This window comes from Chiloscyllium plagiosum, unplaced genomic scaffold, assembly GCF_037043375.1.
Source record: "Chiloscyllium plagiosum isolate Xiang-an unplaced genomic scaffold, Cpla_swu_hap1 HiC_scaffold_23, whole genome shotgun sequence".
Lineage (NCBI taxonomy): Eukaryota > Metazoa > Chordata > Chondrichthyes > Orectolobiformes > Hemiscylliidae > Chiloscyllium > Chiloscyllium plagiosum.
This window is the reverse complement of record NW_028270161.1, coordinates 8,683,143-8,707,617: the sequence shown is the minus strand read 5'-3', so window position 1 is coordinate 8,707,617 and position 24,475 is coordinate 8,683,143. Positions and strand designations below refer to the sequence as shown.

The following is a 24,475-nucleotide window of genomic DNA, read 5'->3' as shown; positions in this document are numbered from 1 at the left end:
ACAGGGCCCTGGTGAGACCACATCTGGAATATTGTGTGCAGTTCAGGTCTCCAAATTTGAGGAAAGACATTCTGGCTATTGAGGGAGTGCAGCGTAGGTTCACGAGGTCAATTCCTGGAATGGTGGGACTATCTTATGTTGAAAGATTGGAGTGACTGGGCTTGTATACCCTTGAGTTTAGGAGACTGAGAGGGGATCTGATTGAGACGTATAAGATTATTAAAGGATTGGACACTCTGGAGGCAGGAAACATGTTTCCGCTGCTGGGTGAATCCTGAACCAGAGGACACAGCTTAAAAATAAGGGGTAGGCCTTTTAGGACAGAGATGAGGAGAAACTTCTTCATCCAGAGAGTGGTGGGTGTGTGGAATACTCTGCCCCAGAAGGCAGTGGAGGCCTAGTCTCTGGATTCGTTTAAGAAAGAGTTGGATAGAGCTCTCATGGATAGTGGAATCAAGGGTTATGGAGATAAGGCAGGAACAGGATACTGATTGAGGATGATCAGCCATGATCATAATGAAGGCTGGTGCAGGCTCGAAGGGCAGAATGGTCTACTCCTGCACCTATTGTCTATTGTCTATTAATGTTGGGATCATTGGTGAGGCCAACATTTATTGCCCATTCTTATTTGACCTTGAAAAGGCGGTGTTGAGCTTCCTTTTGGAACTGCTGTAATCTGTAGAATGGAAATGCTGTCACAATGCTGTTACGTGGGGACTACTAGGACTTTGACATATTAATGACATTTGCTCAAGGAAGAATGGTGTATGACATGATGGGCAACTACAGCATTGTGATTGGTTCTCATATGTTTACTCCCATTGTATTTTCAGACTAAAGATGCCCTCTTCACTATCCTTGAAGATCTTCGAAGCAATGACCACTTCAATATCATCAACTTCTCTGGCCGCATTAAGGTCTGGCAAAATGGAAAACTTGTCCCTGTCACGAGGGAGACTGTGAGAGATGCCAAGAAGTACATTTACCTGATGTCACCTTCAGGAGGTAAAGGGATATGTGTTTTATTTCCACTCCAAAGCCTTACCTTCTGATCTCCAATAGAAAAGCTTGTCTTTCAGCCTTTGGAACATTGTTTGAATGAAGGTCTCTAGATTTGTCTGAATTAATAACGAGTTTGTACTGTGCTGGCCCCTTGTTACTTGTATGCCCCGTTCCAACTACAGAAGAATTATTATAATTTACCTGCAGGAAGTGTACAGACTTAGTGAGACTTACTTGGTGATTTTTCCTGTCATGCCACACACTTGTGAGAAAGGTTACCACTCATAGAGTAAGTGAAACAGTAGCAACGTTGATACAATATTGACTGAGGGGCAGGAAACAGAGAGTAATAGTTAATGTATATTTTTCAGACTGGAGGAAGGAGTTGTAGTGGAATAACTTGGGGATTGGTGTCAGGATGCCTTCTTTCCCTGATGATCTAGATCCTGGAGTGCAGGAGAAATTTTTTAGATTTGCAGGAGACAGAAATTTTAGAAACATTGTAGCCTTTGGGGACAACAGTGTAAAAGTACAAGAAGTCATTGGCAAGTTGCTGGACTGGGCAGCTCGGTGATAGATGACATGTGAGGTGATATATTTCAGTAGAACAGAGGTACAGCAGAAAATAAAAGGGGAACCCCAAAGCAAGTGCAAAGAGCAGAGAGACCTGAATGTTTTTTCATTATTCATTTGTGGGATGTGGATATTGCTGGCTGGGCCAACATTTATTGCCTGTCCCTTGATGCCCTTGAGAAGATGCTGGTGAGCTGTCTCTTAAATTGCTGCAGTTGATGTAAGTAGTCCCACAATGCCTGTATGGGCAGATTTCAAGGTTTTTGACCCAGCGACAATGAAGGAATGGCAATAGATTTCTAAGTCAGGATGGTGAGTGGCTTGGAGGGGAATTTGTGGGTAGTGGTGTTCCCACATATCTGCTGCCCTTGTCCTATATAACAAGTCCAGTTTCTGGCCAATGGCAACTCCCAGGATATTGATATTGGGGGTTTCTGTTGATGCCATTGAATGTCAAGGAATGGTGGTTAGATTTTGTTTCTTTAAGGAGATGATCATAGCCTAGCATTTGTGTTACTTGACACTTGACAGCCCAAGTCTGAATATTATCCAAGTCTTGCTATATTTGGACATGGAGAGTATCTGAGGAGGAACCTGTTTATGGAGCTGTCCAGACTAAGTGCCAAGGCCCAGTAACATTGGTGCTTTGGTGTCTCATATTAAAGTTTGGGCTCTCATCTGAACTTGGAAAGAATCTGGATGACGTACAGGAATGATATTTAGCAATCCTTTGAAAACTACAGGGATGGTCCCTGACATTGATGTCAGGAATAATTCTGCAGTGAAAGGAAGAAAAGTCTAGAGCAATGGAGGGATTGTAACTCCCAAGAATGAGTCATGTTCATGGAATGAACAATCAGTAGAGTTAGAGACATACAGCATGGAAATAGACCCTTCGGTCCAACCAGTCCATGCTGACTATGTTCCTAAACTAAATAGTCCCATATGCCTGTGTTTAACCCATGTCCCTGCTAGTCAAGATTAGAGTGGTGCTGGAAAAGCACAGCAGGTCAGGCAGCATTCAAGAAACAGGAAAATCAACGTTAACAGGCAAAAACCCTTCATCAGGAAATCATTTCCTGATGAAGGACTTTTGCCCAAAACATTGATCTTCCTGCTCCTCGGATGCTGCCTGACCTGCTGTGCTTTTCCAGCACCACTCTAATCTTGACCCTGATCTCCAGCATCTGCAGTCATGTCCTTCTTAATCTTTCTTAATGGGTTCTGAGGACCTAAAAAGTTAACTTTGATTTCCCTGCATGGATGCTGCCAGACCTGCTGAGTTTATTCAGTAATTTCTGTTTGCATGTGAAAAATGAGAAATGTTCTTGTTTGAAAAGTTATTACTATATATGTCATTTTAAAACTTTTTATTGATAGAAATGAAATGGTATCATGAAAGCAGCCCCATTTATTATTTATCCTCCATTCCTTAAAGTAACTAGGTACTGTATTGGGATGATTATGAGGGGAGAAAGTGAGGTGTGCAGATGCCGGAGATCAGAGCTGAAAATGTGTTGCTGGAAAAGCGCAGCAGGTCAGACAGCATCCAGGGAACAGGAGAATCGACGTTTCGGGCATAAGCCCTTCTTCATGATTATGAGGGGGGTTGATAAGGTGAATGACAAGGGTCTTTTCCCTAGGGTGGGGAGTTCAAAACCTGGGGGCATATTTTTAAGGGGAGATGAGACAGGTTTAAAAGAGACATGAGGGGCAATGTTTTTACACAAAGAGTGGTTCGTATGTGGAATAAATTGACAGAGGAAATGTTGATGCAGGTATAGTTACAATATTGTAATCTCCAGAGACATTTGGATAAATACATGAATAGAATCATAGAGTCATATAGCACAAAAACAACTTGGGTCCAACTTGTCCATGCCAACCAGATATCCTAAATTAATCTAGTCCCATTTGCCAGCACTTGGCCCACATCCCTCTAAACCCTTCCTATTCATATACCCATCCAGATGCCTTTTAAATGTTGAAATTGTACCAGTCTCCACCACTTCCTCTGGCTTCTCATTCAACATACATAGCACCCTCTGTGTGAAAAGGTTGCCTCTGAGGTCACTTTTATATCTTTTCCCTCTCACCCTAAACCTATGCCCTCTCGTTCTGGACTCCTTCACCTCAGGGAAATGACCTTGTCTATTTACCCTAACATGCCTTTTATGATTTTACAAACCTCTATAAGGTCACTCCTCAGTCTATGACGCTCCAGGGAAAACAGCCCCAGCCTCTCCCTACAGCTCAAACCCTCCAACCCTGGCAACATCCTGGTAAATCTTTCCTGAACCCTTTCAATTTTCACATCCTTCCAATAGGAAAGGTTTGGAGGGATAGGGGCCAAACACAGATAAATGGGACTAGTTTAGTTTGGGAACATGGTCAGCATGAAATAATTGGCTCGAAGTGTCTGTTTCCATGCTGTATCATTCAATGACTCTACTGATTGCAGGAAGAATTTTATTATCTTACATCACGTCTTCTTTTGCAAATTATCTTATATCTGTGATATTGTGTTCTTTATCCTTATATGACCATGGATAGTCTAGCCATCCCCTGAAAAAATTTATTGTTTATCTAGGCCATCTCTGTTTTAAGGAAAGTGGTCTCAACCTCTCCAATCTTTCTTCATAGATAAAGTTTCTCGTCCCTGGAACCATTCTTGTAAACGTCTTCTACACTCTTTCCAATTCATTTTCATCTTTCCCAAACCGTGTACCCAGATGTGACAATAATACACCAGCTGAGATCTGACAGGTATCTTTGCAGAACCTCCTTGTTTCTGGACTCCACCTGTCTATAAATAAAATTTCAGATACAGTATGCAGTATTAACTGCTCACTCTACCTGTCTTGCCACCTTCAGTGCTTTGTGCACACATACACATACTAGAGCAGGTCAAAGGTTAGGAAGACTGTGGCAAGTAATTCCTGACTCCTCATAGCCTGTCCACCATCCACAAGGCACAAGTCAGGAGTGTGATGGAATACTCCCCACTTACCTAGATGGGTGCAGCTCCATCCAGGACAAAGCAACCTGCTTGATTGACATTACATCCACAAACATCCACTCCCTCCACTGCCAACACTCAGTAGCAGCAGTGTGTACTATCTATAAGATGCACTGCAAAAATTCACCAAAGATCCTCAGAAAGCACCTTCCAAAACCACGAACATTAACAGCTGGAAGGCAAGGATAGCAGATATGGTCTGGAAAGAGAGATCGCATCGAGGGTGAGACACAGCCCCGTATGAGTATAAAGTTCGGAGAATTTGGAGGCGGTGTGGAAATGCGATGCAATGGGGAAGAGGTGCTTTTTTGCTTGCTTTTTTTGGCTTATAGTTTGGAAGGTTTTTTAACAGGGTAAATTTAAGCCTAGCTCAAAAAAGTTACATCACAGATAAACCGTAAGTTCATTGGTTGCTGATAACTATAACTGTTTATAGATCACTTTCCGATTGAAGGCAAATAAGGGAAGTATTTAGTGACTACAAACTAAGAGACCAACATGAAATTTTTAAAAATCAAATTAAAGTAGGGATGCCAAGCAAGGCGATGTGCTGTAACTGCATGTTGTGGGAGTTGGTGGCCCCCATTATGGTCCATAGTGACCATATCTGCAGCAAGTGTTGGTTGCTTGAGGAACTCCAGCTTAGAACTGATGAGCTGGAGACTGAGTTTCCAACACGGCTATACATCAGAGGTGAGGACAGCTACTTAGACACTGTTTCAGGAGGCAGTAACACCCCTCAGATTAACTACCTTGAATTTGGTCAGTGGTCAGGAACAGGAGAGTGTGACTACCAATGAGGCAGGCGGATGGATCTAGGAAGTAGTGCTGAAGGTTAGCCTCAGACCTTGTGCTTGTCTACCAGGTTTGCGATTCTTGCTCCCTGTGTGGATGAGATTTGGGTTGTAAGGAAGATGAACAAACTGACTATAGCACCGTAGTACTGGGAACCATTCAAGAGGAGAAAAGAGAAATGTCATTACGATCGGGGATAATATAGTCAGTGGAATAGACACCAGTATCTGTGATCAAGAGTCCCGAAGGCTACGTTGCCTGCCTAGTGTCCAGTTTCAGGATCTCTCATCTGGACTGCAGAGGAACTTGGAGAGAGGTGGGGGGACGATCCAGCTGTCCTGGTCCATATAAGTACCTACAATATGGGTGGAAAGAGGAAAGTTATCCTCCTAAGGGAATATGAGCAGCTAGGGGCTAAATCAAAAATCCTAATATGGAAAGGGTCAGGAATCTAACTTCAGGCACAGCAGATGAGGAGACAATAATGAGAAAGGGGGCAGTCAACGCAAGGCTAAGGGTGTTGTACTTAAGTGTATGCAGTATACAAAACAAGGGAAGTGAATTGTAATGCAGGTTGAAATTGGCAGGTACGATGCTGTGGATATCGCAGAGATATGGCTGCAAGGACATCAGGAATGGGAACCAAATACCCAAGGATACACATCCTATTGAAAGCACAGGCAAATGGACACGGGGTGGGGTTGCTTTGTCAGTAAGAAATGAAATTAAATCGATAGCAAGAAGTAATATAGAGTTGGAAGGCATGGAATCTGTATGGGTGGAGTTGAGGGACTGCAAAGGGAAAAAAGACCCTGATGACCCTGAGTTTTGTATAAACCTCCTAGCGATGTGGGGAAGAAAATAAATCAGGAGGTATAAAAGGGAATATTACAATAATGGGGGACTCCAATATGCTGATCGACTGGGAAAACCAGATAGTGGTGAATCTCAAAAAAAGGAATTCATGTATGCCTGCAAGATGTTTTTTTTGGAGCACTTGTGGCAGAGTCCACTGGGGAACAGAGAATTCTGGATTTGATGATGTGCAATGAGGCAGACTTGATTAGGGAGCTTAAGGTGAAGCAACCTCTTGGGGTGATGACTATAATATGATAGCATTCACCCTGCGGTTTGAGAGGGAGAAGCTGGAATCAGATATAACAGTATTACAATTGAGTAAAGGTAACTATGTAGACATGAGGGAGGAATTACAGGGAAGATGCTGGAGCAGCAATGGAAGCAGTTTCTAGGGGCAATTTGGGAGGCACAGCAGAAGTTCATCCCAAGGCACAGTGGATCAGTGGTCGGCACTGCTGCCTCACTGAGCCAGGCACCTGGGTTCAATTCCAGCCTCAGGCGACTGCCTGTGTGGAGTTTGCATGGGTTTCCATGGGTGCTCCTGTTTCCTCCCACAATCCAAAGATGTGCAGGTCAGCTGAATTGGCCATGTTAAGTTGCCCATAGTATTCAGGAATATGTTAGTTAGGGACAAATATAGGATAATAGGGCAGGGGAATGGATGTATGTAGGTTACTCTTTGGAGGGTTGCTGGGCTAAAGGGCCTGTTTTCACACACTAAGGATTCTTTGATTCAAGGTGAGGATAAACCAACCATGGCCGATAGGGGAAGTCAGGGACAGCATAAAACAAATGAAAAACTATTTAGTGTGGTGGAGGTAAGTGGAAAGCCAGAGGATTGGGAAGCCTTTAAAACCCAGCATATGATAATTTAAAGAGCAAAAAGAGGAAGGGGATGAAATATTAGGGCAAGCTAGCTAATAACATAATAAAGATTGCATGAGGTTTTTAAATTTCTAAAAGGTAAAAGAAAAGGAAGATTGGACATTGAACTACTGGAAAATGAGGCCGGAGAAGTAGGAATTGGGAACAAAAGAACTGGTTTGGTGTTTTGCTTCAGTTTTTACAGTGGAAGACACCAGTAGCATACCAGATCATCAAGAGAGTTGGGACAGGGATTATAGTGGCCATCGCTGAGGAGAAGGTACTGAGGATGCTGATCAGTCTAAACGTGGATAAATTACCTGATTCAGATGGATTATACCCCAGAGTTCCAAAGGAGATAGCTGTTTAAGAAAGGACGGAGGCAGAAGACAGGGAACTATAGGCCGGTTAGCCTGACGTTGATTGTTGATAAGATTTTAGTGTTCATATTAAGGTTGAGATTGAGGGTACTTGGAAGTGCATGTTAAAATAGAATTGAATCAGCACAGCTTCAACAGGTGCAGGTCATGCCTGACAAATCCATTCAAAATCTTTGAGGTAACAAGTGCATTAGACAAAAGGGAGCCAGTGGGTGGAGGTGATCTATTTGGATTTCCAGAATGGCTTTGACATGGTGTCGCACTGGAGTCTGCCAATAAGATAAGAGCCCATGGTGTTGGGGGCAACGTATTGGCATGGAGAGAGGATTGTGACTGGCAGAAGGCAGAGAATGGGAATAAAAGAGGTCTTTTTCAGGATGGCAGCCAGTGACAGTCGAGTTGTCCAGGTATCAGTGTTGGGATCACAACTATCCAGATTATACATTAATGATCTGCATGAAGGAACTCAGGGCATTGTCAATAAATTAACAGGTAACACAAAGGTAGGTGGAGGGATGAGTAGTATTGAGGAAACATAGAAGCACAGAAGGACTTGGACAAGCTAGGAAGATGGGCAAGGGTGAAGCAGCAGATGGATATCACGAAATATCAGAACTGAATTGAATTGAATTAGCTTTATTGTCACATGTATTCAAATGAGTATAGTGAAAAGTTTACAGTGTGGGAAAGTGTGCAGTTATGCACTTTCCATGGAAGAATAGTGATGTAGACTATTTTCTAAATGGAGAAAGGTTTCAGAAGTCTGAAGCAGAAAGGGACCTGGTAGAATAGTTCAGAACTCTATTAAGGTTAACATGCAGATTCAGGAAGGCAAATGCACTGTTAGTATTCATTTCCAGAATGCTAGAATACAAGAGCAGAAATCTATTGCTGAGGCTATCTAAGGCTCTGGTCAGACTATACTTGGCATATTGTGAGCAGGTTTGGGCCCTGTAACTAAGGAAGGATGTGCTGGCTTTGGACGGGTCCAAAGGAGATTTCTAAGAATGATCCTGGAGATGATGAGCTTGTCATATGGGGAAGGTTCAGGTCTCTGGGTCAGAGAGACCAGGACCCTGGGACACAGCCTCGCAATGAAGGGACAGCCCTTTAGAACTGAGAGGAGGAGGATGTTGAATCTGTGGGACTTATTGCCACAGCAGGCAGTAAGAGGCCAAGTCATAGAGTGTATTTAAGACAGAGATAGATAGGTTCATGATTAGTAAGGGGATTAAGAGTTATGGAGCGAGGGCAGGAGAATGAGTTTGAAAAACATATCAACAAAGATCAAATATGTGGAGCAGCCTCAACAGAGCAAATTGCCTAACACTGCTCCTATATCTTAATGTCTTCTGATACATGGGGACACCATGCCCCCACTTGGAAATAACCATTCCTTTAGTTCACTGGTAACCCTTAATTATTTCCTTCACGAAATATCAGAACTGAATTGAATTGAATTAGCTTTATTGTCATATGTATTCAAATGAGTATAGTGAAAAGTTTACAGTTGACTTTACAGCACCATCTTAGGTATAAAAGTATCCAGGTACGGATACTTAAAATCAAATTCTTAGAAATATTATTGCAGTGGATGAGTGTTAAAACAAGATAAGTGTTTGGTTAGAGTTCTTAACTCTTTCAGAAAACCCCAGGCACATTGGTGACTAAATAGTCTTCTTCTGTCATTCTGAAACAATATTTTCCAAGATATTGTTCAAAAATTGTTTGAAATTCAAAAACTTTGTTCAAAATTCTACTTTGTTTCCCAGGTACCAACATAAATGATGCCATCCAAACTGGATCGAAATTGTTGAAAGATTACATCGCTCAGCAGGACAAGAGTGTGCGGGCGGTGTCATTAATAATATTCTTGACAGATGGGCGCCCAACAATTGCTGAAGTTCAAGCTCATAAAATCCTAAACAACACGAGAAAGGCCGTTGAAAAGAAGTTCTGCATCTTTACCTTGGGAATAGGAAGAGATGTGGATTACAAGCTCCTCAAGCGAATGTCACTGGAGAACTGTGGAGAAATGCGAAGGATCAACGAGGACTCAGATGCCAGCACCCTGCTGAAAGGTTTCTTTGATGAAATAGGGACTCCACTCCTCTCAGATATTCGTGTTGATTATTCAGAAGATTCAGTGGAGTATGTGACCCAGACTGTCTTCCCAAACTATTTCAATGGATCTGAACTTGTGATTGCAGGGAAACTGAAAAATAAGACCAGCGATAACCTTCATGTCCAAGTTACTGCAAGCACAAGTGACAAACACCTCATGCTGGAGGCAGATGTGAAAATTAGTGACACAAGGAAAACTTCGAATGATTTCAAGGCTAGATCCAAAGATGCTAAGTTAGTCCAAAGGGCGTGGGGCTACTTAGCAATAAAAGATCTGCTAAGATCACGACTAAAGAGCAGCAATAGCAAAGTGAAGGAAATTCTTTCAGAGAAAGCAAAAAATCTTTCATTGGAATACAATTTCTTCACACCCCTCACTTCACTTCATGTGAAAAGTTCAGATGAACAAAACCATGGATTCACACAGAGTGTGGTGAATGAGTCTGAAGTGAATGACGAGAGAGCACAGAATTTACAGAGAATAACTAAACCAGGTAAAGTAGATTAATACTGAACTTCTTTTCCAAATATTTGTACCTTCAGTACCTTTTGTAGTAAATAAGATTCAAAGAGCAATATGTTAATAACTAGACTGTACAGTTCGTGAAGTCAGATGATGTCAGATCATATGAAGCTGACACCTGATGCAAGAAGGTTCTCGTGAAGTCCAGGTCAACCATGCTTCTGTGGCTAGTGTAAATAGTTAATAAGTGTTTGCCAGTCTGCACCAGTATGGTATTCTGTTCTCAACTGCTTAGAGCTCCCTGAACCTCTTTGTGATGTTCATACACCTTCACAGGATTATCATTTTGATTCTTTCTTAAAATGGAATTTGAACTGCATTCCCATTTCAGTCATTTGATGTTGGCACTGGGTACTTATGCATTGATAAGAAAAAGATCTTTATTTGTTTTAATGATGGGACATTATCTGGAGTAAACTCATAAACCTCTTTAAATAAAATGAATATTTAATGGCCCTTAATCCCAATCCTCTTCCATAACAGTGTGAAATCTCCAATTCACAAAGAATCTATTTTAAATATTCACAAAAAAACAAGTGCAGTTAATTGCCAGATGTTATTCGGGCAGAATTAAATTCAATAATTTTAACTCTGACATTTCTTTATCTAGAGAGCACATCTTTAAGAAAGACAAAGAAAACAGTAGTAGTTTCAAAAACATCAGGTAAGTGCATCAACTTTGAACTTCCTCACTAAAGGCCCTTCAACTCGATAGTTTGACACACTGTAGTAACTCATAGTGAGGTCAGAGATTACAGCATCTGGCTCATTATTGCACCACACTGCTAACTATGCAGGGTTCAGCTTTTTAAGTGCAGTGTGAGAAGCATTCTCAGAGCTAGTTAAAAGCACAAACCTGTTACTGTATGGCTAATTGACTGAATTATTTTGATTTGAAAAAGGAAAACGTCAATAGGTTTTTTTTTCTTTTGGAGAACTATTTCTTCTTCCAGAATGTATGGTTAATGATATAAGGCCTGAAATAAAGCTGTGTATACACTAACAGTGGAATAGTGAATGGACTTTTTTATGGAATCATTATTACAGCTATGAAATTAGAAATGACACCCCTTAGAATCAAATACTGCAAAAGCTGGTGCATTGAAGTTGAACCATTTTACACAAATCCAGTCACATTTACACACTGACAAAATCAATGTGCTTATTTGATTATTTGTAACAATTTTACAATGAGCCAAATTTTACTTTTAGTCCTATTTCGTATGGCATATGGCATATTCATTGTCATCAAATTGTTTTTGGGTTGATTCGTGTGAGAGAAAATAGTGAAGCAGAGATTGCGGTTTCACAGATAGTTAGCCGAAGAGCGAAGAATTCTGAGCACTGAGGCTGGTTTTAAAAAATGTGACATTTACTTTTGCCTTCGAGGGAGGGGTTCACAATGGGGATAAAGAAAAGGACATTATTGGTGATGTCAGGGCATTCCACTAAAGGCAAGGGGCAGCTGAGTGGGAGGCAAACTTCCATTCCCTTTGAAAGAGAGGGAGCTTGAAGGAAAATATTTGAAGTCAAACTACTAAAGATGCAAGGGCCATGTTTACAACAGGCGTGTCATGTGAAGAACTTTCAGCTAGTACTTTTTAAAAAAAGGGGGACTTAAACATGCAGTGAATAATATGACTTTTGGCATTTAGAATATAGATATTATCAAGTCTCCAACAAATCCCTAATTAAATACGGACACGAGTAAGGGTACCTCCCAGCTATCAGTTAAATTCACACGTCTCTGGGTGGATTAATGTAATGTCACAATAGTCCTAAGGACCATGGGGCTGCTCTGTCATTTCAGAGAGATACCTGGTGGTGGTTTAACCGGTGGGTCACCACATCTCAGGCAAGGGGAGAGTTTGAGGAAGAGACGCCTTCAATGGTAGTCTCAATGGTGTGGGAATTGAACATAGCAGCAAACGAGCTGTCCAAACAACTGAGCTAACTGACCACTCACCTCTCCCCACCAACCCCAAGTGGTTTAAGGATGGGCCAACACCTCAGGATCATATGGTTGTTGACTGCTTGTGCCTCATATGGGTGGAGAAAGAAACATTATACTCAAAGATCACCATTAACCTCACACTGCACGATGTTGGCCTCCCCCATCTAAAGAAGACTAGGTTTACCTCAGAAGCATTAACCCAACAATCTTGTGATTGAAGCTGTTTTTAGGACTACATGCTTATTATCCGTATTTCCCAGAGGATCCATCATAAATATCTTTCATCAGACAGTCTGAGAAGTAATACAAAAAGGAAGACAAAAGTCCATGCTGTTTAGACTCTTTTGGCTGTTCTCTAGTCATAAGGTTTTAAGTTGAGATGACTTTGTTTAGTTGTAATTTTGGGATGATAGTAGTAAATATTGTAGTTATCATTTAAGTTCTCAGTTCTCCAAAGTTTCTGTCTAACCAGTGCTATCTATGGCAGTTTTCTTCTTAAGAGATAGAGAGGACCTTCTCCAGCCCATGTTCAGTCCAGAGTCCTTAGTTTCTTATAATCAAAGAGAGAGGTCCTTGAGATAGCAGCTTGTTGGTATATTATGTCTATGTTTACGTATAAACTCTATGTTTTCATAGGCTCAGTGAACATAGGTCATGCATCATCTCCAACATGTGAAGATTCTTGTAGTGGTGTAAACTGAAGAAGAGATTGCAAACTTTTAAGGCTCCTGGTTGGGTGGGGTAGTGGGCGGCCGGGGTGGGGGGGGGGTTGTTGGCAGCACGTAGGGTTATTTGGTGCCTGACTGATTGGTTGTATTGTCCTTCAATAAGAATACTGTCCCAGATTTTCCAGTGTGCAGACTGGAACTGTGCATCAGGCCCCTTTTAAGAAAAAATGAGAAGTGATAACTAATTAGCAACAATTGCAAACCAATAAACTAAAGGTACTCTTGTTCCAAACATGTCTACTCTTTTCATTGACCATTTAATATGGTCCATATAAACTGTGGTATTTGCTTGTAATGCAGCTGACGGGGATCCCCACTTTGTTGTTGACTTCCCCTTGGGCAAGTTTTCCATCTGCTTTAACATAGATGGTGAGCCTGGTAACATACTGAGATTGGTGTCTGATCACGAAGGTTCTGGTGAGTAGCAAACTGAACAAGTTTTAAAAGATTGAAATATTTTTTGTTCATCATGATGAGACTTGTAACTTGATGCTGCTCAGAATAAGACCATTTGGCCTATTGTGCTTAGGCCATCTCGTTGTTAAAGCTATCCAATAGACCTCACTTATCTGCTCTTTCCTCAGTTATTTCCTTTCAAGTATATACCCAATCCTCTTTTTTATGCTAGCATTGTACCTATACCCAGCACCCTGTTAGACCATGCATTCAATGCATTCATAATTCACTGTATAAATACACGTTTTCTCAATTTGCCTCAATTTTTTTTCCATTAAATCTGTCTCTTCTGGTGACCAAACCTCTTGCCAGGAAACTGCTTCTTCTTAGTTACTCTGTCAGAACCATTCAAGATTTTGTGCACCTCCGTCATATATGTCCTCTTTACCTTCTCTGTTCTAATGAGGTCAACCCCAACTTCTCCATTCTCTCATCATAATAGGCATCTCTTATTCCTGTTACCATTCAAATATACTTCTCCTCCAACATCTCAAAGGATTTGACATCCTTCCGCAAAGGCAGTGCACAGAATTGAACACAATATTTCGGGTGAGTTATGAACATTAGAAGTAGAAGCAGGAGACTATTCGGTCCATTGAACCTGTTCTGTCATTTAATGTTGTCACGGATGAGCTTGGCCTTCAACTCCACTTTCCCATCTACTTGCCATATCTCTGGATTTCCTGAGAGACCAAAATCCTCTCTGTCTCAGCCTTCAATATATTCAACAACAGAGTATCCATAAGCCTTTGAGCCAAAAAATCCCAAAGATTCACAACCCTTTAAGTGAGGACATGTCTCATCATCTCAGCCCTAAATGATTGGCCACTCATCCTGAAACTACCTTCTTAATCTCGATTCTATGGCTGAGGGAAATGCTTCAATATCTTCCCTGTCAAATCCTCACATAGTTTTAACAGTTCTAATTAGATAAACCTCATTTACTGATCATAAGTCAATGGTCTCATCACAATATCCAGTCTGGTGCACCTTCACTCTACCATTAGTAATGCAAGTATATTTTCAAGAAACTGAGACTGTATACAGTAGTTTGGCTGTGTTCACACATACCTAGAACCCTACACAATTGTAGCAAAACCTCTTCATTCTTGACAGAAATTGCTGGAAAATCTCAGCAGGTCTGGCAGCATCTGTGGAAAAAAACAGAGTTACTGTTTCAGGTCCAGTGAACCTTCTTTAGAACCGTTGTGCCAGACCTGATGAGTTTTTCCAGCAATTTCTATTTTGTTTCTGATTTCCAGCATCCACTATTCTTTTGGTGTTTTGCTTCATTCTTGTAATAGAGGCCAAAGTTTGCCTTTCTAATTTCTTGTTATACCTCCGTGCTAAATTTTTGTGTTTCTTCTAAAAATGCACCAAAGTTTCTCTGAACATTAACTTTTGTTAATGTGTCACATTTTAAAAGATATTCTACTGTTCCAATTTCACTCCCCCATTAAACCATCGTGCTGCCCACCCACTTAACCTGTCTACATCTCTTTGCAGCCTCTTTGTAACTTTCTCAAGCTTGAATTCCCACCTAGCTCCATGTAACCAGCAACATTAACATAGTATCCTGTCTCATGATCTGATTATTCAGATGGATTGCAAACAGCTGAGTACCAAGAATTACCCCTTGTAGCACTTCATGAGCCACAACCTGCTAACTTGAAAATACCCTATTATTGACTATTTTTGCTTCCCATCCATAATAATCCTCTTGCCATACTCATATTGTACCTCAACTCTCAGATTTCTTATCTTCTGTGACACCTCATTGAATGTCTTTTGGAAATCCATATGTACTACACCTACGGTTTACCCTTTATCCATCTTTCTATTCATATCCTAAAAAAAACACATTTTTTTTATGAGCAGTTAATGGTCCAAACAGTAATTTGTCATAACTATTGTGAAAATTTGGGGTAATAAACATTTAACAGTTTGTCTGGGTTTAAGAAGTGTCTTAATATTCTCCAGTACTGTAGGCACCTCCCCAACTTGAGTAATATGGGATTCCTTAATGATTTAATTCCATTTGGCAAACCTCAGAAATGACTGAATAAAAATGTCATAGGGCTCAACATGGATTTCCTTAATTGCATCAGTATAGCTACTGGCTTCTCCATGCAGGAAAAGACTTGTATCCCCGTTAAAAACCTTGTAAGGTCATGGAGAGTGTTGCTGAACAGAGATTTTGGAGTGTAGGTTCATAGTTACTTGAATGTGGATAGTGAAGAAGTGTTTGGTATGCTTGCCTTTAATCGTCAGTGCATTGAGTATAGGAGTTGGGAGGTCATGTGCAGGACATTGTTTAGGCCACTTTTGGAATACTGCATGTAATTGTGGTCTCCCTCCTATAGGAAGGAGGTTGTGAAATTTGAAAGGGTTCAGAAAAGAGTTACAATGTTGTTGCCAAGGTTGGAAGGTTTAAGCAGTAGGGAGAGGCTGAACAGGCTGGGGCTGTTTTCCTTGGAGCATTGGAGGCTAACGGGTGACCTTTTGGAAGTTACAAAATTAAGAGGGGCATGGATAGAGTCTTTTCCTCAGAGTGGGAGTCCAAAACTAGAGGGCATAGGTGAGCGGGGAAAGATTCAAAAGGGACCTAAGGGGAAACATTTTCATGCAGAGGGTCGTGCATGTGTGGAATAAACTACCAGAGGAAGTGGTGGAGGCTGGTATAATGGCAACATGTAAGAGGATGGGTTTAGAGGGATATCAGCCAATGTTGGCAAATGGGACTAGATTTATTTAGGATATCTGGTTGGTACGGACAAGTTGGACCGACGGGTTTGTTTTTGAGCTGTATATCTCCATGACTCTGTGACATGCAACTGAAGTAAGAAATGATCTATTATTTACTGCTTTGGCACTAAACCACGCTGATAAGTAATTTCAAAAGAGATTGTGGTTGAGAGGATTTTTTTTTCAGCCGTTGTAATGACTTAAATATTGAAATGCCTAATAGTAATAGTATCTTTGGTTTTTGGCAGGAGTAACGGTTAATGGCCAGTTGATTGGAGCTCCAGCACCTCCCAATGGGCATAAGAAGCAACGCACCTATTTCAGTGCCATTACTATCATTGTCAGTAAACCCTCCCGCTCTTACATCGAAATCACACCTCACAAGGTCATCTTCGACAGCCGAGATAGATTTATCTTATCTTGTGATAAAACCATAGAGGTAGAAAGTGAAGGTTTGGTGGTTTCTGTCACTGCCAAGTCTAAGGTCACCGTGACAGTCCAGCAATGCATCTCCTTTGTCATCCTGGTCCATCAGTACAAGAATCCAGCGCCCTATCAGAGAGATCATCTGGGATTCTATATTCTTAACAAGAAGGGACTATCCTCTGGTGCTCACGGACTCTTAGGTAAACAGCTTGTTCTCTTTAAATGATACATTTTGACAGTAGGTGTTATTGTTAAACCTTTTATGAAATTTAACAAGGTTACAATATTTCTTCTGCATTGCTTTTCTTGGTTACATGATAACGTGGATCCTAACAAAATTATTTTTTATCCTATGGGGCTGTGGTAGTAGAGTTCCAGTGTTGCTGGACTAACAAGTTAGAAACCTGGACTAATCATCCATAGAGATGAGCTCAAATCCCACAACATCAGTTGGGGAATTTAGACTCAATCAATGCAATAAACCTGAAACAAAAAATTGAGTCACTAGTGATGACCATGACTAGATACTAGAATCTTGTAAAAGCAAATTCATTTCAAAATGAAATGTACTGTCCTTTCCTTGTCTGTCTTATCCACAGCAATGGGGTAGCTCTTAACTGTCTCTACAATGATCTAGCATCTAAGTCTCAGAGTTATAGAACTGGGAAATAAATGCTAGTGGCGCCAAGATCGTATAATTGAGTGCAGTGGTGAGACCTTTTGCAGGTGCTACATTTTGAGGGGTGATCCTTGTCAGAGGGTAGCTTAGGTTTTGCACTTTTACAGAGCCTTGAAGTTAGAGGTGCAGGTTGTTGAGGGAGTTCAGAATCCCCCTTTTATATGTCATTAACCAAGATTGTCATTTGGTCTTAAAAGTCCATTTAAGGAATCTGACGTTTTATCCAAAATTACACCCTCAACCCAGAAAGAAAGTGATCAGTCCCTGTTTATGGGACTTTGATGCAGTTTGTATTTGTTGTCATAACACTGATCTGTCACAAGTGGAGCAATGTGAGACCTTCCTGAAATAGATTTGGTTTAAATTCCAGTGTTTCCTTTTGAAATTAGTTCCGCTTATGCCACACACAAAATAATTTGTGTTATATCACAGCTAAGTAAGAAAGTGGTAAGAAGCAGACCACTGTGAGGCTAAGTCAAATAAAATGCTTGAAAAATACTTAGCAGGTTAGGAAGCATCTGAACAGACAGGGGAAAACAAAAGAGGAGTTTTTTGATTTGATTTGATTTATTATAATCACATGTACCTAGGTACAGTGAAACGGTCTGTTTTGAGTGTAGCACAGGTAGATTAATTCTGACAAAGTGCATGAGAGTAACAGTACAGAGTAAGGAATACAATGTTACAGTTGCAGAGAAGGTGCACAAAGAGCGAGATCAAGTTTAAATTTAAAATTTGAGAGGCCTATTCAGAAGTCTAATAACAGAGAGGAAGAAGCTGTTCTTGAATCTATTGGTAAGTGTGTTTGAACTTTTGTATCTTCTACCTGACAGAAGAGGTTGGAAGAGATTATAACTGGGATGAGAGGAGTCTTTGATGATGTTGGCTGCCTTCCCAAGGCAGTGAGACGTATAGGTGGAGTCAAAGGATGGAAAATTGGTTTGTGTGATGGACTGGGCTGTGTTCACGACTCTCTATAGTTTCTTATGGTCCCGGGCAGAGCAATTGCCATACCAAGCCATAATAAAACCAGATAAAGTTAAAAATCACACAACATCAGGTTATAGTCCAACAGGTTTAATTGGAAGCACTAGCTTTTGGAGCACAGCTCCTTCATCAGGTGGTTGTGGAGTATCACTGGCATCTCCAAATCATAAATCCTGATGGAATGCTTTCTATGGGGCATCTATAAAAATTGGTAAGAGTTGACATTTCAAGCCTGTTACCTTTAATCAGAACTGGGCAGCTGGATTACGAGAGCTGCAATTGGTTTTGAGCAAGAGTGGGGTGGGACAAGGACAAAAGGAAGCTTTGTGACTGGTTAGGAAATGGAAGAGATTGGATCACTGGTAAGTAGTCCTCCAGGGTCAGAGTGATTGTGGTGGGACAAGAAAAGAAACAAAGGAAGAACAGGTTTACTTTTTTGTTCACATAACATGGATATTGCTGGCTAGACCAGCATTTGTTACCCATCCTTAATTATCATAAGACCATAAGACATTGGAGAAGAAATTAGGTCATTTAGCTCATTGAGGCTGCTCCACTATTCGATCATGGCTGATATGTTTCTCAACCCCATTCTGCCGCTTTCTCCCCGTAACCTTTGGTCCCCTTTACAATCAAGAACCTATCTATCTCAGTCTTAAATATACTCAATGACCTGGCCTCCACAACCTTCTGTGACAGTGAATTCCATAGATTCACCACTCTTTGGCTGAAGAAGTTTCTCCTTTTCTATGTTCTAAAATGTCTTCCCTTCGTTCGAAGGTTGCACCCTCAGGTCCTAGTCTCTCCTACCAATAGAAATATCTTCCCAACATCCACTCTGTCCAGGCCTTTCAGTATTCTGGATGTTTCAATTTGATGCCCCCTCATCCTTCTAAACTCCATCGAGTATAGGCCCAGAGTCCTCAAATATTCCTCGTATGTTATCCTCGTATGTTATTTCTGGGACCTTTCACGTGAATCCCCTCTAAACACACTCCAGGACCAGTATATCCTTCTGGAGATATGGGGCCCAAAACTGCACATAATACTCCAAATGTGGCCTAACCAGAGCCTTATAAAACCCCAAAAATACATTCCTGGTTTTATATTCAAGTCCTGTCAAAATAAATGCCATCATTGCATTTGTGTTCTTAATTACTGACTCAATCTGTAAGTTTACCTTGAGAGAATCCTGGACTAGAACTCCCAAGAGGGAAGTCAACCACATTAAGTGAGTCTGCAGTCACATATGAACCAATAGATTTATTTTGCCGAGAACCAGATGGGCTTTTGTAACGATCTACAGCAATTACATGGCTGTCATCAGACCAGCTCTTCAGTTCCAGATTTTAATTGAATTTATATTTCACCATCTGCCACAGTAGGATTCAAACCCATGGCCCAGAGGTTTGGCCTGGGACTCTGGATTGCTAATCCAGTGACATTACTGATATGCCACTGCCTCCCAGGTATAGTATTAATTGGAGGAAATGAAAACCAAATGAAGGAAAGGAAACAAAATGAGGAATAGGAATGGCCTGTTTCCACACTGTAGGTAATCTGATCTAAAAAAAATTGACGTTGAATTCAGTATTGAGTCAGAGATGTTAAAATGTCTCACTGAAAGATGAGGTGCTGTTCCTGGAGCAAACATTAGGACAGTGGGGCAGTGCAGTAGGGGCCAAGGACTGAAATATCACTATAAGAAACTATCTCATATCAGTTATAATCAACAGACCTATAGGTAAATCACAGAAATTGTTCAGTAGTTTGCACTTTATTAGTTTTAAGGATGTTGGCTTTCCTATCATTTCACTTGAGGAAAGGGCTTGTGATATAGTTAATAGCATCCCTAGCTCTGGTCTATAGGTTTTCAGTTCAAGTCCTACTCCAGGACCCAATGATCTCAGAAAGTGCCTTTGTGTTGCAACTCAACAATATAATAAAAAGCTCATCATTCCAACACTTCCTGACTATTTCCCAAAGGAAAAGTAGATACGAATATGATGATATGAAATAAAGAACTTTTTAAAGAAAGTGGTAGTGAGCTTTCCTCTTAGTACAGCTGATTTCTGAGGGAAAGTAAGAGTGAACCATATTGCTACGGTTCTGGAGTCACATAGACGTATGTCCAGGTAATGATAACTGACTTCCTTCACTCAAGGACATTAAAAAACAAAATGGGTTTTTGAAACAACTCTGGAGTTTAATGGTCATCTTTTCAGATACTAGCCCTTCAATTCAGATTTATTTAATCAACATTCCCTCAGCTGCTGTGGTGGGTGTGTACTCGTACTATTGGATCATTAGCTCAGTTCTTTGAATTTCTCATTGCACCATGCGACTATAGCTTCCTCCTTTAGAGATGACAGAAATCAGCCATCTGTGTAGAATGGTGCTCAGGAAATGCTTTGGTGGGTCCCACAAAAGAGGCTATTACAACATATTAATCCTGACGGCTTGCTTTTTCTCACCTTCATTTGTGCCTTAACTTTGTAAACACGTGGAATTGAAGATAATATTGAGTGGTATTTCATTAGAGCACTAACAGACTCAGTGCTTTATTTTATTCCCACGGACAGCTGTCCTTGCTAGCATGCAGAAATTTGGCCTTTTCACATCTGTAGGATTCCGAAGGGTGGGGGCGGGGGGAGTGACTGTATGAGTCATGTAAGCTAATAGCTAGTTAAGGATATGTTATGTACACAGTAATAAATGAAAACTGGGTAAGTTTTATTGAGTTCTGCGCAGGCAGTGGGGTCAGTTGAAAACTAAGCTGCAAGAGCGAAATCTGAACCTTTTAAATATTTCCAGGCCTTAGCTCATTCAATCACAGCAGACTTCTGTTAAGACAAGCACAATTTAATGGAAAGAACCCTCCCCCCCCCCCATTTAAGTTTACTTTCACATCATTAATAACTGCTGCCAGAAGTAATGAAAGAAAGCTTCTAAACCCTATGGGTTCATTAGGTTAATGCTAATGCTGAGGATTACACCATTTTCTCTTTAATCACAAATTAAATTTGGGGTAAAAATGGAGACATTAATCCTTTTATCAAATTTAAAAGTCACAAAACACCAGGTTACTTGGAAGTACTTCCAAATAAACCTGTTGGAATATAACCTGGTGTTGTGTGACTTTTAACTTTGTCCATCCCAGTCCAACACTGGCACCTCCACATCATGGCTTTCATCGAGTGTTAGTGACGAGCACTTCCTTCTTGGGGACAGTAAACAGAGGGAAGATCTATCTATCACATCTCAGTCTGCTTCAATTCTAAACCTCAGGCGGGCAGAAAAGATATGAAAGGGACCTAAGGGGCAACTTTTTCACGCAGAGGGTGGTATGTGTATGAAATGAGCTGCCAGAGGAAGTGGTGGAGGCTGGTACAATTGCAACATTTAAGAGGCATTTGGATGGGTATATGAATAGGAAGGGTTTGGAGGGATATGGGTCGGTTACTGGCAGGTGGGACTAGATTGGATTGGGATATCTGATTGGCATGGACGGGTTGGACCGAAGGGTCTGTTTCCATACTGTACATCTCTATGATTCTATGAGTCCTTGGAATACAGGTAAATATTGTTATTTTCATCATGGTAGTTCTTCAGTTGCTGCTAGGTGGGGAATATACTTCTCACAAATGCCGATAGCAGATAATAAGCGAGAGTCAAAATTTCCTGAAACTCACGCTGGTGAGGTTGGGCATTTGGCATTGTCTCACTCCTTACCCATTCAATGTGACTGCATAAGAGCTGAAGAAAAAGGATCTGGAGTAGACCATTCAGCCCATCAGGGCTACTTTGCCATTTAACGTGCTGGAATTCCAACTCACCTCCAACTTTCCTGTACAATCTCATTAGTCCTTCAGCACCTAAAAAATCTATTGACATCAGTTGTAAATATTCTCAATGCCTGAATATCCACAGCTCTTGGGATTGGAGAATTCCAAAGATTCCAGCTCTGAGTGAAGAAATTTCACCTCATCTCATTCCTGAATGTCAGACAAGTTATTCTGAGACTGTGACTTTGTGGTTTACAGTGCCCAGCCAAGGGACATTTTTCTCTCTCTTTCCCTTAAGTTGTCCACCTAATATGTTTCATTTAGGTGTTCAAATCAGGGATAAAATCTTTCACCTTTTCATCTTGAGCCAGTAAGAAATATAGGTGCAGCCCCTCAAAAATCCTTCTAACATTAGAATGGTGGCAGATCTGTACCTTTACCTATTCATCTATTGTTGACACATTGCTTTTGATATTGTCCCAACAAATATCCATGATCTGAGGCTTGAAAATTTCACTGGACCCTGTATCTACAGCCTTGATGGTCTGAGATGGAAGAAATCAGTGACTAATCTAGACTTTAACCTGAAGTTGCAGACAAAAAAAAGTACAATTTGTTTTCCCAAAAAATATGCTAAATATCTAAGGTGCAACAATATATTTATCATATTCTGATCCATAATAAGAAGTAACTCAGACATTATTTAGGGTGGCACAGTGGCTCAGTGGTTAGCACTGCTGCCTTACAGCACCAGGGTCCAAGGTTCGATTCCAGCCTCAGGCAACTGACTTTGTGGAGTTTGCATATTCTCCCCATGTCTGCATGGGTTTCCTCCGGGTGCTCGGTTTCCTCCCACAGTCCAAAGATGTGCCAGTCAGGTGAATTGGCCGTGCTAAATTGTCCATAATGCTAGGTGCGTTAGTCAGAGGGGGTGGGTTAAGACCCTCTTCGGAGGGTCGGTGTGGACTTGTTGGGCCAAAGGGCCTGTTTCCACACTGTAGGGAATCTAATCTAAAGGAATTTGACAGTTCTTCCCAAAATGTTTATTCCATTTGAAATAGAATGGGATAAAGTTTGAGGTAGGGCATTTATACAACACTCTTAAAAGTGTTCCTGTTACCGAGTGGCCTTTGCTTAAAAATATTTGAAAGGCATTAGGCATGGTCAGTATTGGTTTATGCTAAAATGTGTCCCCACCACTGACCTATGAACACAGGAGACTGACACTCATTGATGTCAACATGTGGGATCACATATGAAGCATTGCCAATTGAGTGAGGCACGCGAGGAGAGATAGACACCCTTAGAGACTTCACCACTACAGAATCAACATGATCAAGAAAGAAGAGAGAGCATTGCATGAAGAATGTTATAATTCTCATTCTCTTTCAAAACCTGTCGGTGATTCTGCACCTTTTGTCATTTTTTTAATGATGAAACGCTGATGCCCCATCCTCAGTCGAATTGACATCTTTAATGGGTTAAATTCTGTGCACTGTTCCATATTTCTTTCCAGGACCAGACATTATTCTATCAATATTTCTCCTGCAGGTCAATTCTTGTACAGTGCTGTGCAAATCACAGAAACAACAACCAATACAACTAGACCAGCAAGACATCGCAATCAGACAGAAGCCTGGAGAGAAGGAAGCGAGGTGTCCAAGGGGTCAGCAATTGTGTTACATATTAAAGACCGCCTCGTGCCTGTGGTGAAAAAGCAAAGAAGGATTTACAATGGGCAACATCAGGTCAACTGCTGGTTTGCAAAGAATAATGCCGTCAATCTGATTGATGGATCATATAAAGACTATCTTGTGTCACATCTCTTTCAGACAACAAGGAGTGCAAATGAACATTAGCGCGTAAATGGCTGGAGCAGAATATCATGTTCATTTCTCACCACTTTTTGTTATAAAGCAATATTTAGTTGGCTTTTGCACTGTTACAAATGTCATGCTTTGTTTCCCTGGTAACCACATACTTTGTAAGATTCCATTGCAGATGTTCTCCTGAGATTTCCGTAGATTGGAAACATTGAGAGCTCAGTTTGTATCCAAGATTTTTGAAATCACTGTCCAATGATTACTTTGTTTTTGCAAATGAGCAAACAGTTTGTCTCCAGGGGCCAGCCTCAAATAAGTTGGTGTTGCAGCTTTTGGCAAAAATAGTTGGTCCCCAATGAAACAATAAAAATAAAAGGCTTTACATGTTTAAACCCACCCATTATCATGTCTACTTCTCCACCTTCACTGTCAATTAGAGCGAAGCTGGGCTAGATCAGATATTATCTTCAGTGATATTTTTCAAACAAGACTTCCTTGTTCAGTCCGACTGCTCTTCCAACTGGATTTCCAAAATGAACTAACAGACAAGTGGCCTTAAAACGAAAGATCGATGAGACTTCTGCATGGGTTTGCAGTAAGAATGCATGCTCGGCAATTAGATTTGGAGGTATTAGGGGCAGACCTCTAAGCATATAAATATAAATTTTTCCAGTTGCAGCTTTAACAGAGGGCATTAAGCCAGTTGTTTTAAATGTACCCATAAAGACTAGAACAGGAAAAAGTCACAGAGACA

At 40.9% G+C, this 24,475-nt stretch overlaps 1 protein-coding gene across 1 annotated transcript in view; it reads left to right on the top strand.

Moving 5' to 3' along the window:
- The window catches only part of itih5 (inter-alpha-trypsin inhibitor heavy chain 5), a 61,809-nt gene extending 37,692 nt beyond the window's left edge, over nt 1-24,117 (top strand). Inside the window, exons 8-13 of the mRNA XM_043713257.2 lie at nt 834-1,005; nt 9,264-10,109; nt 10,749-10,802; nt 13,121-13,237; nt 16,270-16,647; nt 23,450-24,117. Coding sequence (XP_043569192.2) covers nt 834-1,005; nt 9,264-10,109; nt 10,749-10,802; nt 13,121-13,237; nt 16,270-16,647; nt 23,450-23,757 — 1,875 coding nt within the window. The 3' untranslated portion in view covers nt 23,758-24,117. The remainder of the gene's footprint in view (nt 1-833; nt 1,006-9,263; nt 10,110-10,748; nt 10,803-13,120; nt 13,238-16,269; nt 16,648-23,449) is intronic.
- Nucleotides 24,118-24,475: the final 358 nt, after the last annotated feature.